Source organism: Pristiophorus japonicus, chromosome 3 (genome assembly GCF_044704955.1).
Source record: "Pristiophorus japonicus isolate sPriJap1 chromosome 3, sPriJap1.hap1, whole genome shotgun sequence".
NCBI classification, from domain to species: Eukaryota; Metazoa; Chordata; class Chondrichthyes; family Pristiophoridae; genus Pristiophorus; species Pristiophorus japonicus.
Window position 1 is genome coordinate 267,001,990 of NC_091979.1, and position 18,070 is coordinate 267,020,059.

The 18,070-nt window shown below is 43.8% G+C and overlaps 1 protein-coding gene across 1 annotated transcript in view; it reads right to left on the minus strand.

Moving 5' to 3' along the window:
- plpp4 (phospholipid phosphatase 4) overlaps positions 1–18,070 on the minus strand; it is a 418,453-nt gene that overhangs the window by 201,659 nt on the left and 198,724 nt on the right. Inside the window, exon 5 of the mRNA XM_070874999.1 lies at positions 15,010–15,134. Within this exon, the coding sequence (XP_070731100.1) occupies positions 15,010–15,134 (125 nt within the window). The remainder of the gene's footprint in view (positions 1–15,009; positions 15,135–18,070) is intronic.

An 18,070-nucleotide genomic window follows, 5' to 3' on the forward strand; every position in this document is an offset into this window, starting at 1 on the left:
TGCCTGAAAGGGTGGTAGAGGCAGAAACCCTCACCACATTTAAAAAGTACTTGGATGTGCACCTGAAGTGCCATAACCTGCCGGGTTACGGACCTAGAGCTGGAAAGTGGGATTAGGCTGGATAGCCTCTTGTCGGCCGGCATGGACACGATGGGCCGAAATGGCCTCCTTCCATGCTGTAAACTTCTATGATGATTCTATGAAATAGTTTTTTATCAAAAGCTCAGAGGAAAGTCTTAAAGCTTTTCAAAATAAACAAACTTTAATACATCTATCCTGAAAAAAATCTGCCACAGCAGTCCAATGATTATAAATTGCATGACTTCAGAGGTAATTTTCTATTTCATAGAATCATAGAAAAGTACGACACTGAAGGAGGCCTTTCAGTCCATTTTTTCCGTGTCGGTCGAAAAAGAGCTACCCAGCCTAATCCCACCTTTCAGCACTAGGTCCATAGCCCTGTAGATTACAGCACTTTAAGTGCACGCCAAGTACTTTTTAAATGTTATGAGGGTTTCTGCCTCTGCCACCCTTTCAGGCAGCGAGTTTCAGACCCCCACCACCCTCTAAGTGACATTTTTTTCCCTCATCTCCCCTCTAATCCTTCTACCAACTACTTAAAATCTATACCCCCTAGTTATTGACCGCTCTGCTGAGGGAAATAGGTCCTTACTATCCACTCTATCTAGGCCCCTCATAATTTTATACACCTCAATTAAATCTCCCCTTAGCCTCCTCTGTTCCAAAGAAAACAACCCCAGCCTATCCAATCTTTCCTCATAGCTAAGATTTTCCAGTCCTGGCAATATCCTCGTAAATCTCCTCTGCACCCTCTCTAGTGCAATCACATCTTTCCTGTAACGTGGTAACCAGAACGGTATGCAGTACTCAAGCTGTGGCCTAACTAGTGTTTTATACAGTTCTGGCATAACTTCCCAGTTCTTATATTCTATGCCTCTATTATTCAGTCACAATGAGAGAACTAGCACAAGGAGCTATAAATGCCTTTGAGTATTAAGAAATCCTTGAAATAAAAATAATTTTTAACCTGTTTCTGTTGCAAACTACATTCTTAATCTGTCACTTAACATTTGCAAATTTAAGATGAAACAATATTAAAAGCAGGATAGATTCTAAATTCTGGGGTTCAATTAATTTTGTTTATGATAGAATTGTGGGAGTACAAAATAAGGACTAAGGGCTCAATTTTCCCCAAAGCATTTTTTTGGCGTACTTGAAGAGTTATGCACACCACACCACACCACACCATACACACACACGCACACACGACTGAGAATGGGACCGGACAGCCTTCCTGTATGTGTGAACCGGGGACCGAGAATGGCACCGGACAGCCTTCGGGCGGGGTTGGAGGTAAACATAAGAACATAAGAAACAGGAGCAGAGAGTAGGCCATACGGCCCCTCAAGACTGCTCTGCCATTTGATCTGATCACGGATTCAGGTCCACTTCCCTGCCTGCTCTCCATAACCCCTTATCCCCTTATCGTTTAAGAAACTGTCTATTTCTGTCTTAAATTGATTCAATGTCCCAGCTTCCACAGCTCTCTGAGGCAGTGAATTCCACAGATCCACAACCCTCTGAAAGAAGAAATTTCTCCTCATCTCAGTTTTAAATGGGCGGCCCCTTATTCTAAGATTATGCTCCCTAGTTTTAGTCTCCCCTTTCAGTGGAAACATCCTCTCTGCATCCACCTTGTCAAGCCCCCTCATAATTTTATATATTTCGATAAGATCACCGCTCATTCTTCTGAATTCCAATGAGTAGAGGCCCAACCTACTCAACCTTTCCTCATAAGTCAACCCCCTCACCTCCGGAATCAACCTTGTGAACCTTCTCTGAACTGCCTCCAAAGCAAGTATATTCTTTCGTAAATATGGAAACCAAAACTGCATGCAGTATTCCAGGTGTGGCCTCGCCAATACCCTGTAGCAAGACTTCCCTGCTTTTATACTCCATCCCCCTTGCAATAAAGGTCAAGATTCCATTGGCCTTCCTGATCACTTGCTGTACCTGCATACTAACCTTTTGTGTTTCATGCACAAGTACTCCCAGATCCCGCTGAACTGCAACACTTTGCAATCTTTCTCCAAACTTGCTCTTTGATTTTTTTCTGCCAAAGTGCATGATCTCACACTTTCCAACATTATACTCCATCTGCCAAATTTTTGCCCACTCACTTGGCCTGTCTATGTCCTTTTGCTGATTTTTTGTGTCCTCCTCACACATTGCTTTTCCTCCCATCTTTGTATCATCAGCAAACTTACACTCGGTCCCTTCCTCCAAGTCGTTAATATAGATTGTAAATAGTTGGGGTCCCAGCACTGATCCTTGCGGTACCCCACTGGTTACTGATTGCCGACCCGAAAATGAACCATTTATCTCGACTCTCTGTTTTCTGTTTGTTAGCCAATCCTCTATCCATGCTAATATATTACACCCAATGCTGTGAACTTTTATCTTGTGCAGTAACCTTTTATGTGGCACCTTGTCAAATGCCTTCTGGAAGTCCAAATACACCACATCCACTGGTTCCCCTTTATACACTCTGTTTGTTACATCCTCAAAGAATTCTAGCAACTTTGTCAAACATGATTTCCCCTTCATAAATCCATGCTGACTCTGCCTGACCGAATTTTGCTTTTCCAAATGTCCTGCTACTGCTTCTTTAGTAACGGACTCCAACATCTTCCCAACCACAGATGTTAGGCTAACTGGTCTATAGTTTCCTGCTTTCTGTCTGCCTCCTTTTTAAAATAGGGGCGTTACATTTGCAGTTTTTCAATCTGCTGGGACCTCCCCAGAATCCAGGGAATTTTGGTAAATTACAACCAATGCATCCACTATCCCTGCCGCTACTTCTCTTAAGACCCTAGGATGCAAGCCATCAGGTCCAGGAGATTTATCTGCCTTTAGTCCCATTATCTTACTGAGTACCACCTCCTTCGTGATTGTGATTGTGTTAAGTTCTCCTCCCCCCCCCTATAGCTCCTTGACTATCCACTGTTGGAATATTGTTAGTCCTCAACCGTAAAGACTGATACAAAATATTTGTTCAGAGTTTCTGCCATCTCCATGTTCCCCATTACTAATTCCCCATTCTTGTCCTCTAAGGGACCAACATTTACTCTAGCCACTCTTTAGCAGTAAGTTGCTGCTATGTATTTTTCAATTCTTTGTGTGTCCAAGCATCTGCTGCACCGCTTTCCTTACCTGCGCCGATTTCCTTAACTCTAGGGAAGGTTTTTCAGGACAGGCCACATATGCTGGCCTAATCAGAACTGGAGTAACTCTCAGCTGGGCAAACTTCCCTAAATGGCCAGGATTTGTGTAGGTGGCTGGTTACGCCCCCTTTGGCTGAAAAAAAAACTTACTTAAAAAATTCGTAACTAACTGAGTTACACTAGTGCAAATTGATTGGGGAAACTGGGGATTTTTAAGTTAGGCCAGAAAAAGCAGCCTGTAGCAAAAAAAACTGCGTAAATACTGGGGAAAATTGAGCCCTCTGTTTGTAATACAGTCTACTCCTCTCAATTTGAAGTCGCGTTATTCAAAATCACTTAATTCAAATCTGTTAATTTGAAAATGTTAATCCAGAAACAGCATGTACTGTTTTACTTAAATTGCTTTATTGAAATTGATGGATAAATAGATTTTTTTTGAGCAAAAATAGCTTTGAATTAATAGGATTAGGATGCATTCTACATTTTCTTATTTACAGAACTGGGACCACGTTTTTATATTAGACTGTTGCTCCATCTTTGGAACTATTGCATTATAGCTCAAAAAAGATAATCTCAGAATCTGTTACTGATATTTATAGTTTTGAAACCATGATTCAGTAATACAATAATGCAAGTCAATTTTACCAGTGTAGTTTGCCAGTAACTTTGCTAAGTACCTGCTCTGGTCTCCATTTAAGCAGGTTTATACAGGAAAGCCTCATTTCTGCCTAAAGACTGAAAACAGTAAAATCGTGTGTAAATCAGCAGCTATATATTCTCCCAGAAACTTTTAGTATCCCATCGTTGATCCCCAAATAGCTACTTCTTGGTTTTGAGCACATCATCATCATCATAGGCGGTCCCTCGAACGAGGATGACTTGCTTCCACACCAAAAGGGATGAGTTCACTGATGTTTCAATGGAGGACCTGATATTCCAGTCTTGAACTCCAGGGGTGGAAGATGCCTGTGCGTGGATTTTTTTTAACGTGTGGTGACTGTTGCACATCAGCCACCACACGGGCTTGACAGAGCTAGGCCTTTATCTAGTAGTAAGGGTAAACCAGAATGACTGGAGACCTGCTCTGCTGCATGGACCTAGTGCACACACATATCGCAGTGTGGGCAGGCCCGTGCTGCCCCTGGGCCCTCGGCTCTACTGAGTCCCGCACCCTAATTTGCCGCACCTCCGTCACGACCTCTCACCGCTCCTCCGCCACGATCTCTCGCCACTCCTCCGCCACGATCTCTCGCCACTGATTTCTCACTGCTCCTCTGCCACGATCTCTCGCCGCTCCTCCGCCACAAGCATTCGCTGCACTTCCGCCATGATCTCTCACCACACCTCTGAACCAAACATTCGCTGCATCTCCGCCACGGTCTCTCGCCACTCATCTCTTGTCACATCTCCGCCACGAAACTCGCCGCTCATCCGCCCCGATCACCTCTCTCCTCTGCTGTGCCTGTGCCCCACCGATGTTCCTGACCACACTCCAAATGGCGAACTGGGCCTTGGTGACGTCACCCAGTCACCCACCTCGAAGTTGTTGCATACTTGGAATGGCTCGCACTAGAAGCAGCCACCCCGACCTGCGAGAGGACACCATCAGCCGTTGAATGATTTTGGGCACAACATCAGCTGTGAAAGCATGGTTAGATAGTTTGCACCAAGAATCCAGTTTTCCAGCTATCTGCAATGCAAGCACACATCAGCCATGATCTAAACTGTATGGCAGTACAACAACTGTATTTATATAGCGCCTTTAACGTCATAAAACATCCCAAGGTGCTTCACAGGAGTATAATCAGACAAAAAATTTGACACCAACCCACATATGAAGAAATTAGGGCAGGTGACCAAAAGCTTGGTCAAAGAGGTAGGTTTTAAGAAGGGTCCTATAGGAGGAAAGAGGGGCGGAGAGGTTTACAGGCTTGAGAGGTTGAATGTTATGTTCCTAGTCCATATCTTGGAATAATTTAAATTTTTAATTGATTTTGTAGAATTGCAACTCTTTTTGAAGGTTTAAGGTTCACACATTTCTCCTTGTGTTATAAAAGCTAACATTGGCAAGAATGCAGTGCAGTGAAAAAAATTAACTATTTTTCCTCCTGACTGACATAATTTGATCTGATACAAGATTAAATCAATGCTCTCATGTGAATTTTAGGTAAATACATTATAATGACATGAGTTCACTTTAATGTGTAATGTATTTTAATCTCCTGAAAGTGAGCCGATATTACAAAGATCAGAAGCAGCTATACCGAGGCAGTGCTATCCCTGATTTTGCTATGCAAAAGTGCATCTTTTTTGAGAAGACAAGTAAAAGGGAAAAAAAACAAGGCTCCTATTACAACAGAGAGCGACAAAAAGATCTGTAGCAGAATACTTGGGGGAAAAAAATGAATACAATGTTCCAGGTGAAGAGAATAAAGGACGAGGATGACTTAATGATGTCCCCTGACGATGTGAGGAAAAGCTGGATGCCAAAAGAATGCCAATAAAATCCTGCTCGTGATGGACACCAGAGAAAGGCAGATGAACTGCAGATGAACAGCAAACTGCTGAACAATTTACCCGAGGGCATTTAAAGCGCAAGAAGCTGTGAAAACTGATTTAATTATCCAAGACTGCAGAGGACATTTAGGTTTTGATCTATCTGAAGTGGATTGATCATAGTCTACACATTATAACTGGTCTATCACCCTGACATAGCCAGACAATTGTCTAATTTAAATCACCAACGATGTCTCCGCAAGATCCTGCAAATCCCCTGGGAGGATTGACGCACCAACGTCAGTGTTCTCGATCAGACCAACATCCCCAGCATCGAAGCACTGACCACACTCAACCAGCTCCGTTGGGCGGGCCACATTGTCCGCATGCCCGACACGAGACTCCCCAAGCAAGTGCTCGACTCGGAACTCCTGCACAGCAAGAGAGCCCCAGGTGGGCAGAGGAAACGTTACAGGGACACCCTCAAAGCCTCCTTGATTAAGTGCAACATCCCCACCAACACCTGTGAATCCCTGGCCCAAGACCGCCCTAAGTGGAGGAAGAGCATCTGTGAGGGCGCTGAGCACCTCGAGGCTCGTCGCCGAGAGCATGCAGAAAACAAGCGCAGGCGGCGGAAGGAGCATATGGCAAACCAGACTTCCCACCCACCTTTTCCTTCAACCACTGTCTGTCCCACCTGTGACAGAGACTGTAATTCCCGTATTGGACTGCACAGTTACCTGAGAACTCACTTTGAGAGCGGAAGCAAATCTTCCTCGATTCCAAGGGACTGCCTATGATAATGATGATACATTTAAAAAATTAATATCTCTTACAGAATTGTTTGCAACCAAGTCTATTGTTGGCAATGCGTTTATATATAGAAATGTTCACAAAAAATTTTCTGAACTGCCCGCATTAATATTTTTTTCAAGTCTTATGCCAACTGTTAAAAGGAGACTGTCCTAAACCAGAGCAGATGCATCTTACAGAAAGCAGAGAATAGGGGTAAAAGGTAGCTATTCACAGTGGCAGAAGGTGGGAAGTGGTGTACCACAAGGATCAGTGCTGGGACCACTGTTGTTTACAATTTATATCAATGATTTAGAGCTTGGAATCAAAAACACAATTTCTAATTTTGCAGATGACACACAAATTGGGGGTGATAGTCAATACTGAGGAGGACTGCAACAAATTACAGGAGGACATTAATAAACTTGCAGAATAGACATAAAGTTGGCAAATGAAGTTCAACACAGATAAATGTGAGGTACAGGTTGAACCTCCCTTATCCAGAACCCTTGGGACCTGGCCTGTTCCGAATGAGGGATATTTCCGGATAAGGGAAGGTCCCGTGTAACCTCCCCTTATCCGGAAATATTCCTCATTTGGAACAGGCCAGATCCCGAGGGTTCTGGATAAGGGGAGGTCAGGGGGGCTGTGGGTGAGGGTGTGGGGGGTGGGGGTGGCTGGAGGTGAGAGAGGGAAGCTAGCACCGATTCGACGCTGCAGCAGCCGGGGTGGGAGGGAGGAAGTCGGCGGGCCCCGAGGTGTCGGTGGGCCGGAAGTGAAAAACTAGTTACATCTAAAGCTTGTAGGTGAGGGGGAATTTTAGAAAGTGCTTTGAGGGAACTGGTATAGTTGTGTGATGATGGGATATTCCAGTATGTGTTCTGCCAGATATGTTAACAAGTGTAATGTCATGCACGACTTGAACACATGGTCACGACATGTCAAGTGAGATTTTTGACTAAGCTGTTGCAGTACTGGATTAATCAAATTGTGTTCATTGGGAAGTATAGCTGCGGAGAGTGAATATTGTGGGAAGTCAGTATAGTAACAGCAACTTGGTCTCAGTTATCTTGCGGTACATGTGCAAACGAGGATTCTGTAGAACTCCGAAAAACGGATAGTTTTTCCTGTAACCTTTTTCATAACAATAGCTGATTGGATGGACGAAACATGACCCTGCGAAGTTTTCATACTTGGTACAATCTGTAAACTTATCAGCCACTCTTACATTTGATATTTTTCCAGAAGTGTGATAGTGATATCTTGACAAATGTTGCATAGCAATATACATGATACTAAGGTGCCGTCGGGCCCTGAGGTGTCGGCAGGCCGTCGGACCCCGAGGTTTCATTGATTCTTTTCACCGGCCGCATTGTGCACATGCGCCACCTGATGGTCGGGAATGGTTCTGAACGAAGGGTGGTTCTGGATAAGGGAGTTCCGGATAAGGGAGGTTCAACCTGTATTACATTTTGGTCGGAAGAATAGGGAGGTCACTTATTACTGGGAGGGTGTGAGTCTTGGTGGGGTAGAGGAATAAAGGGATCTGGGAGTACAAATACACAAATCGCTAAAAGTTGTGACACAGGTTAGCAAGGCCATAAAAAAGCAAATCAAGCAGCAGTGTTTATTTCTAGAGGTATAGAATTGAAAAGTAGGGAAGTTACGCTAAACCTGTGTTGAACCTTGTATAGACCACACACAGGGGCCGAAATTGGTTGACATAATGCCCCCTACCGCCCACATACCGCCCAAAAATGCGATTTTGGTCAAAAAACACCTACTTACTGCCGACATACTGCTCGGCGAAATATTCATCATTGACATACCGCCCAGGGGTATGCACATCGTCCGCTGTGCAGGATCACCCGCATACCGCCCAAAAAGTCCGATTTTCATCGCATACCGCCGACAGGAGCTGCATACCGTCCTGGAAAAGGTGGTTTTACGCGATGTTAAGTGGGCGGGAATGGGCTGTAGTGCTCGGAGCCGCCATTTTTTAATCTGGACCAGTCAGCAAAAGCAGCACCTCTGTATTTCTGAGGTGAACAGTGATTTTACAGTGCAATTTAGTGGAAAAAGTATTTTTATTGTTACTGAGTAACATATTAAGCTGGGAGGCATTTTAGTTATATTTTTTTCATGGAAAACTATTGTCGAGATTTAAAAAGAATGAGGCCCGTAATATTTCAGCCTGTATTGCTGACTACTTGTCTAATGCAGGATCCAGATGTGAGAAGATTTATTGAGCAGAATTATCAGGGTAAAGGAGGAGGTCGCAGACTGATGAGGAGGAGGAGGCCTTACCCAAAAAGGATTTTCAGGGAGCAACGCTCGTACTTGGACCTGACCGATCGACAGTGCGTTCGAAGGCTGCGCTTCCGAAAAGAAGTGATCAATGAGATTTTCCAGCTCATTAAGGCAGACCTGCAGCCCGGTACTAGCAACATTACTGCACTCTGTCCAGATATAGGTGACTGCGGCACTTTCCTTTTATGTATGCGGCTCTTTTCAGGCACCAGCTGGGGACATATGCTGTATTTCTCAGTACGCTACTTAACGTTGCATTCGACAGGGAACCGAAGCACTGTATGCACGCCGGATGGAATTTATAAACTTCCCAATGACCAGGGAGGCACAGAGTGAGAGTGCTTTGGGTTTTGCACGCATTGCCGGCTTCCCCAAGCTGCAGGGTGCTGTTGACTGTACCCATATTGCCCTGCGAGCACCATGACAGGAGGCGGAGGTGTTCCGAAACCGTAAAGGATTCCACTCCCTCAACGTGCAGCTTGTCTGCGACCATACGCAGCGCATAATGGCAGTGAATGCCTACTTTGCAGGGAGCATCCATGATGTGCACATCTTGTGTGAGAGCACTGTGTCTGACCTGTTGAAGTCCGAGCCACAAGGTAAATGCTGGATGCTGGGGGACAAAGGGTACGGCCTCGCCACCTGGTTCTTGACCCCCCCGCGGAACCCTCACACAGAAGCTGAGCAACGATATAATAAGAGCCACATAGCTACACGTAATATTATCGAAAAGACAATTGGAGTGCTGAAGCAGCGCTTTCGATGCTTGGACCACTCGGGAGGCAGGCTGCAATACCTCCCTGAGCAGGTTTCTCAGTTCACAGTGGTGTGTGGTGTGCTGCACGTTACATCATTTATAATCATGCGGGGACAGGAATTGCCACAGGGGACTGCGGGACCACCTGAGGAGAGAGTGCAGGAGACGGAGGAGGAAGAAGAGGAAAATAAGGGGGAGGAGGATGAGGAGGAGCTTCCAGATGAATCCATGGCACCTCCCCCCGCAACACCACAGCGGCGGGCACGTGGAGCGTATGCCACTGCAAAATTGTTACATCAGCAGCTCATAGATGAACGCTTTGCTTGAATGTGGAGAGCTGCATTTTGGGACCCTGATGTCCGTTACCCCAAAGGTTTGACATTGTACAAGAGTGCTTAAATTCAATTCAAATATTTATGTAAAAATCTCAAAAATGTACAACAATTTAAAAACTTTGTAAAACTTAAATCTATAAAATAACTGTAACAACTTTAACAGAACTTTAACAACTTTAATAACAATTTTAACAAAACTTTTACAACTTTAATAAACTTTTACAAATCAAACTTCAATTATTCAATGAACAAGTACAACAAAAAGACCCTTTACTGTCCTCGGCTACGACCTCGGCCCTGTCCTCGACCACGTGCTACACCACCCTTGGGACTATTACCCCCTTTCTTTCTCCTGCCCTTCCCTTTCCCACTGCCCCTGAGCCCGGACCTCCCCGTGGTGGTACTGCACCCAGAGCGCTGTTGCTGTCGTTGGGGGTCAGACATTGCAGGCGCAATAAATGGGGCCACAGAAGAAGCTCATGATGTGGAAGGTACGGCTTCAGGGCCGGAAGATGATTTCAGCTCCCCACCCTCGGGTGCTGTCGACCTGACTACTTTGGCACGGGGGGATTCCGCACCATGTCCCGATCCCGTCGATTGCCGCACGGCTTCGATGGTGTTGGTGGTCTGCTCCATCGTGGCGATCATACGCGACATATCCTCGGATTGCCGCTCTGATAGAGCCGCGATGTTTGCGGCTATGATAGTCATGGCCTTGAGCAGCTCTCGATCTATGTCGATGCTGGCCTGTGACAGACACACCATTTCCTGGTACGTGCCTATTTGATTTGCAGCAATGGACCTTTTCTGCACCAACCCTAAGTCGCTGCGGCAAAGGCGCTGCAACACTGGGGGTGCCTTGCTGCACACCGCTTAGTCCCGCAGAGTCAAAGGAGCCATGGGGGAATCCCCTGAATACTGACTCAGTGGTGGACGATGTTCCACCTGACCCACATGGAGCTGGTGTATCCTCCTCCGTCCCCATCCCCACCTCGACCTCCACTGGCTCCAAGATCAGCGCCTCTTCCTCTTCCTCTTCCTCATCTCTGCCAGTGGTGAAGTCAGGAGAGGGCTGGGTGATGTCAGAAGTGGAGGCAGTGGGTCTCTGTGTCGGTGTGGTCTGAATCATCCAATTCTGGAAGTACAAAATAACATTTAAAAAAGCTTGGCATCAGGAGAGGGGTTAGGGTTACATGAGTACAGTGACTTATCGCAGTCTTACTTAAATGTCCACCGCTGCTGCAGTACTGCATTATATATCGTAGACAGACAATACATATATGCATTGCGTTACATGCCCCCAACATTGCAGTACATCACGAGGCCAACATTACAGTGCAATAAACTTACATTACTTTACATCAGGCCAATGTTACAGTTACAGTTACATTACATGACATGAGAGGACCGCAACACAGGCTGGATTGTATTCAACTGACCATCCTGTGTGAGTGGGTCAGCTCCAATGCCGGTGGTGGCACGGTTGCTATCCCCAACCAGGGACAGGGCGCGGATCTCGATTTCAGTCAGAGGCACTCGGGTTGTGGGTCCTACCCCCATACGCCGCTGATCGGCTGCTATTGCAGATGTCTTCCTCTGCAGAAAGTAAAGTAAATCAAAGTTTAAAAACACACACACACACACACACACCATTGATCCTCTTGTCATTGCCTGAAAGCACAAATATATCACCGTAACCTTAAGATAAATAACATCTGTGTGACACGGAACCTACATTTACATGGCACATGAGCGGTACATAAATAAAATCATTACTTACTCTTGTTACCCTCACCAGGTCGTTCCACCTCTTACAGCATCTTTCCCCGGTGCATACCATGGTATTTGTGGAGGACACAGCCTTCCTGATCTCGTCCCATATCCTGTTGTACTCCTTTGTGAGGGACCCACCCTTCCACGACCACCCTTCGTTAGCTCGAAGTACTTCTCCATGATATTCTCGCGAAGGGCCGGTAACTCCGTCTCCTCAAAGGCAGGTGCCTCAACCTCCCGTCCTTCTCGATGTTCCTTACCCTTGGATTTTTTTCTGAACATTTCCATAATATTTCTGTTATGATATTTGCTTTGTAACTTTGCTTCAAACTGTAGAATTATTAGTTGTTATGAATATTTTTTAACTCTGCAATGTGTTTTTAAAGTAACTGCCCGTCGACAAGCTTGCTGCTCCTTCTCACTCTCTCTCCCTCCTCTTCAAGTCACTGCGCATGCGCTTGTGACCCCTGACCCCCGAAATTGCGGGTAAAACGCTTCTGTGAAAAAAAACGAGAAAAAAAAATTGCGCATGCACAGTTCAGTGCTGCACCGTTCATCAAAGAGAAAGTTGATCTGGATCGACTACTAGGTAACATACCGCCTGCTGCAGACTGCTGACATACTGCCAAAAAAAATTTGACCAATTTTGTCCTTTTCGGTCTCGGCGGTATGCCGGTGGTTTGAAATGCTGTACCGCTAAGAAGTGGGCGGACCTTGTGCATCGACCAATTTCGGGCCCTTAGAGTACTGCGTACAGTTCTGGTCGCCATATTATAAAAAGGATATAGAGGCACTGGAAAGAATGCAGAGAAAATTTACAAGCATGATACCAGAAATGCAAGGGTACTAGTCAGGAACGGATGAACAGGCTGTGTCTCTATTCTCTTGAAAATGAAGGCTGAGGAGGTGACCTAATAGAGGTCTTTAAAATTATGAAAGGTTTTGATAGCGTGGATACAGAGAGAATGTTTCCACTTGTGGGGAAGAGCATAGTTAAAGGCCATCAATATAAGGTAGTCAGCAAGAAATCCAATAGAGAATTCAGAAGAAAATTCTTTACCGAAAGAGTGGTGAGAATGTAGAACTCTACCACTTGGAGCGGTTGATGCGAACAGTATAGATGCATTTAAGGGGAGGCTAGACAAGCATATGTGGGAGAAAGGAATAGAGGGTTATGCTGATAGATTTAGATAAGGAAAGACGGGAGGAGGCTCAAGTGGAGCGTAAATGCTGGCATGGATTGGTTGGGCCGAATGGCCCATTTCAGTGCCCGAAATCCGATCCTTCTATCTCTGGGACAACTGTGGTTTTTGCAATTCTTTCAGTTACATTGCACCAGAAATTCTGAAGGAGTCTCAGTGTCATGGTTTACCATCAGGTAGGAAAAGATCAATATTACTCACCTCCAGGATGTCACTGACACTAATCTTGGTGTCCTTTCTGCTCTGGTAACATCCAAATGATATTATGGAAATTGAACTCATAAAATCTAGCTCCAAAAATGTAAAGATTAGGTAGAGAGAATGCTGGTATCTGAAGGTTTTTTATATATATATATATATATCAGTTGGTGCAGAATACACATATTGAAGTGGATCAGATCCACACTGCATTCTAGCCTGAGCTGGCATCATTAATGCATTTGTATATGACTTCAATATTACTTTCAGCATCAGTCAACTTATACTCAAGCGGTAATCACCGCCCCATCAAGCATCTATGCACCACTTACTAGGATTTGCAGGATTGGAATCTTGAATTGTGTCAGACATTCAACAGTTGCACCTATCCAACAACCACCATGCAATTAAATCCGACTGTAGAGATGGGCACAAGGGTAAGAGCACTCAATGTATAGGAGTCAGAGACAGAAGAGGGTGACAGTGTCAACGTTCTTAACCTTAAATCATAAAACAAATGATGATAAACAATTTGAAGAGAATTGCCCGTTAACAGATATAATTTATTACATTGGAAAATTCCCAACCACCAGGGACATGATTTTCCCACACTTGCTCATCTCCTTGTTGTAGTATGTTGGAGTAGTGACATAGGCACAGAAGAAATTCACCCTGAGTAAAGGCGTGTATGCTTCTTCCCATGTGGAATACTCTTGGGTTATACAAATCTAGATTTGTATCATTGTGACTGACAAGCTGAAAATTATGCCCTAAATTTGGTAGAATTAAATTTAGCAATAGTGTCCCATCTATCAGTCTCCTGCTATTGAAATGATTGAACACCATACTAAAAGATGTGCTTCCAGTATAATTTATTGTGACATGCCATTAAATGTTGATGTTGAATTGAGTCAGCAGAGGGCAGAAATAATCTATTTCACTATACTGTCACTTTTTGTATATAATTTCACCAAATCATTATATTTACATAATATCAATTTTTAAATTAAGTTGTGTCATGTAACTGCTTTTCATCAGGGACTACAAATTCAATGCAGTCTCAATTGAAACCTTAACTTTTTTGAGTGCTAATGTAGCATTTTGACACTAATTCAAGCAAGAAATTGTAAAACCTGGCAATCATTGAAAGGACCACATAATCGCTATTTTGTTAGGTGATGTTTTGTGGCTTTAAAGTATTAAAGTACAAAAAAATTTGGACTCGTCTAACGTTTGCATGCTTCTTATAAGCTTTGTTATGTACATGGATTAGTCATATTGTTCAATTTTCGGAATTGAACAAAGCTCGCCAAAATAAGTAAATTCTGAACTAAACAGGAGTAAAAGAGCAGTGCCAAGCTGCTGCTATAGCATGAAGTACAGAGTAACAGTGTGGTGAAATGCTGTGTTTGGCATGTAGTGATAGACAATGTGCTCTTGTTGCACTAAGATTCTTCAATAGTTTACATTTTTCATCACACATCTGTTAGATCAGTTAGTCAGGAAAGCACGTTGGAAAAATATATCTTCACACACACAAGCACACTGAGAGACACATTCACATATATATCTATCTCACTGTCAGTACTTAGTCAAGTTAATATTTTTGCAGTTCTCTTTTTGGGAAGGCTTCGCGATAATTTGTTGAGTTTTTATTTAGAGCTGAAGCTTGCTTCAAAAGATGCTTCGACTAACCTAATGTGAATTTCTCTTTTTTGCAGCCCAAGATAAATCACGGGAACAGAGATGAGTGCTTTTTCAAAGTAGCACTGGTGCACAGATTGTGGAAAAATCCCTAGCTCTCCTTCTGTCACTTAGCAGCAGAAATTCACTGAGAACATGAGGACATGTGTTCAAAGATGGTGCGGGATGGGAAAAAAAGAGAATTAGTTCAGACTTACAGGAGGAATGACTGCTAGGGAAACTTTTTCTGCCATCTGACACTGTATCTGGGTCACCTGTGCAGTGCATCTCAGGGTTCATCACACCATCCGGAAAGCAGCGGTTAAAGAAATCAGGACGTGGCCTGAAAGAAAACATAATCATCAGGATTTAAGTAAAACAGTTCCACGATTTTGTAAAGGAGAAGGTAACTTCAGGGGCGAATACTTTGATAGCTGAGTAATTACCTCAGACCTGTCCAAAATCGATCTGAGAGTCGAGATCAAGTATAGTCTTCAGCTGAAGCAGGTTAATGGATGGGATGTAGTATGGACTTACATTTATATAGCGCCTTTCACGACCACTGGACATCCCAAAGTACTTTACAGCCAATGAAGTACTTTTGGAGTGTAGTCACTGTTGTAATGTAGGAAACACCGCAGCCATTTTGCACACAACACGCTCCCACAAACAGCAATGTGATAATGACCAGATAAACTGTTTTCGTTATGTTGGTTGAGGGATAAATATTGGCCAGGACACCAGGGATAACTCCCCTGCTCTTCTTTGAATTAGTGCCATGGGATCTTTTATGTCCACGTGAGAGAGTAGATGGGGCTTTGGTTTAACGCCTCATCAAGAGACAGTGCAGCACTCCCTCAGCACTACACTGGAGTGTCAGCTTAGATTTATGTGCTCAAGACCCTGGAGTGGGACTTGAACCCACAACCTTCTGACTCAGAGGCAAGTGAGCCACAGCTGACATGGGATAAATGGACGAAGGTGTGCAGCTGTAATTCAGTTCCCATTTTAAAGCCATACATTCTGTCCTTATTTTTATATTTCCATTATAAATTCCTTTGTCCACTTTCAGAATGGAAACTGCCAGTGTAATTTTGTCACACTGTTATGATATCCTCCCACCAGCTGTGGCACTGGAGTTTACAAAAGAAATGTGGACATAAGAAATTTAAAATGGAAAACGTTGATCGAAAGTGCGCCAGGACATAAGATTTTTAATATATTATGTAGACAGATATATAATCCATAGGTTTTGGTTTCTGTGTTAGTGTGACGGTGTTAGCCTATCTCAGTGAAACCACCTTGGGCTTGAATACAAAGATGTCTTGGTTTCTCAGAGGTATTAAAAATGAAAGGCCAATGGGAATGAACTATACCAATTATATATACTGATTGGTTGGGAAACACATAAAATATCCAAATCTCCAGGATTGTCCAGGAGTCACCAGAAATTAAAGATGAAGTATAATGTGGATAAATGTGAGGTTATCCACTTTGGTGGTAAAAACAGAGAGACAGACTATTATCTGAATGGTGACAGATTAGGAAAAGGGGAGGTGCAAAGAGACCTGGGTGTCATGGTACATCAGTCATTGAAGGTTGGCATGCAGGTGCAGCAGGCGGTTAAGAAAGCAAATGGCATGTTGGCCTTCATAGCAAGGGGATTTGAGTACAGGGGCAGGGAGGTGTTGCTACAGTTGTACAGGGCATTGGTGAGGCCACACCTGGAGTATTGTGTACAGTTTTGGTCTCCTAACCTGAGGAAGGACATTCTTGCTATTGAGGGAGTGCAGCGAAGGTTCACCAGACTGATTCCCGGGATGGCGGGACTGACCTATCAAGAAAGACTGGATCAACTGGGCTTGTATTCACTGGAGTTCAGAAGAATGAGAGGGGACCTCATAGAAACATATAAAATTCTGACGGGGTTAGACAGGTTAGATGCAGGAAGAATGTTCCCAATGTTGGGGAAGTCCAGAACCAGGGGTCACAGTCTAAGGATAAGGGGTAAGCCATTTAGGACCGAGATGCGGAGGAACTTCTTCACCCAGAGAGTGGTGAACCTGTGGAATTCTCTACCACAGAAAGTTGTTGAGGCCAATTCACTAAATATATTCAAAAAGGAGTTAGATGAGGTCTTTACTGCTAGGGGGATCAAGGGGTATGGCGAGAAAGCAGGAATGGGGTACTGAAGTTGAATGTTCAGCCATGAACTCATTGAATGGCGGTGCAGGCTAGAAGGGCCGAATGGCCTACTCCTGCACCTATTTTCTATGTTTCTATGTTTCTATGTTTCTATGTAACCCAGGAGAATAATCACACAGGCATTAAAATTTTTTGTGTTTTTCCACTTTCTGAGAACACTTTTGTTTAATAGTTATAAATATATTGGAAATTGGGGGAGGGGGCTGGGGCGGGGATGGAAGGCAATCAAAAATCATCCAATCGGGTAGTGGGGAGTCTATTTTCCAATTGGCGTGGGAAGCTGTTGCACCTTAAGGACGTGTTGGGCAACCAATGGTGGGGGTGAGGTGATTGGGAATGGATGGTCATGTGATGAAACCTCCAGGAATACATCCAACGAGAATTGGAAACTCTAGAAACTTATGAATTACAGCGCATAGAATAATGGGCTGGAATTTGCTGAAAAAATCTCTGCATGTGAATGATCCATACCATTGTGCGAATTGACTAGCAAATGCAGGCGATTAAGGGATATGCTGTAAATTGCACATCTCTAGGACTTGCTGGTTGATTTACACTTCTCCACAGTTTGCTTCACACAAACAGCATCTTGTCCTTATCCTCCCTGTTATTTTTAAGAACTTACTGGATTTGCACATTAATCACTCATTAAACTCGCCACAGAAAGTTAAGTCCAGTAATTAATAGCTTAAATACCCTTTTTAATGAAGTGATAATTGTTAATTATTGCCAATTAACATCTCTGGCCCAGAAAGTGAGCAATCAAAACTGTGAGTCTCGTTCCTTCAGGTAGTGAATTGTTGTTGGATATTTAGAAAGAATGTTAAACTTAAAATTTTACTTGTTTTTCTTATTATTCCTTTTCTGCCTTTATTTTCTCTCTCTCTCTCTTAATCCAATTTTTCATTCCCTCTCTTTATGTCTCTTTCGGTACCCAATTTGACTCCAATTTGCACTCCTTCTCAGTCGTTCTTCTGTTTATTTCTCATTACTTAAAAATCTGATTGGTGAAGGAGACACACCGCCATTCACTAAGGTCCCAGATGCCCTGCTGTCCACGACACGCCGTTACCA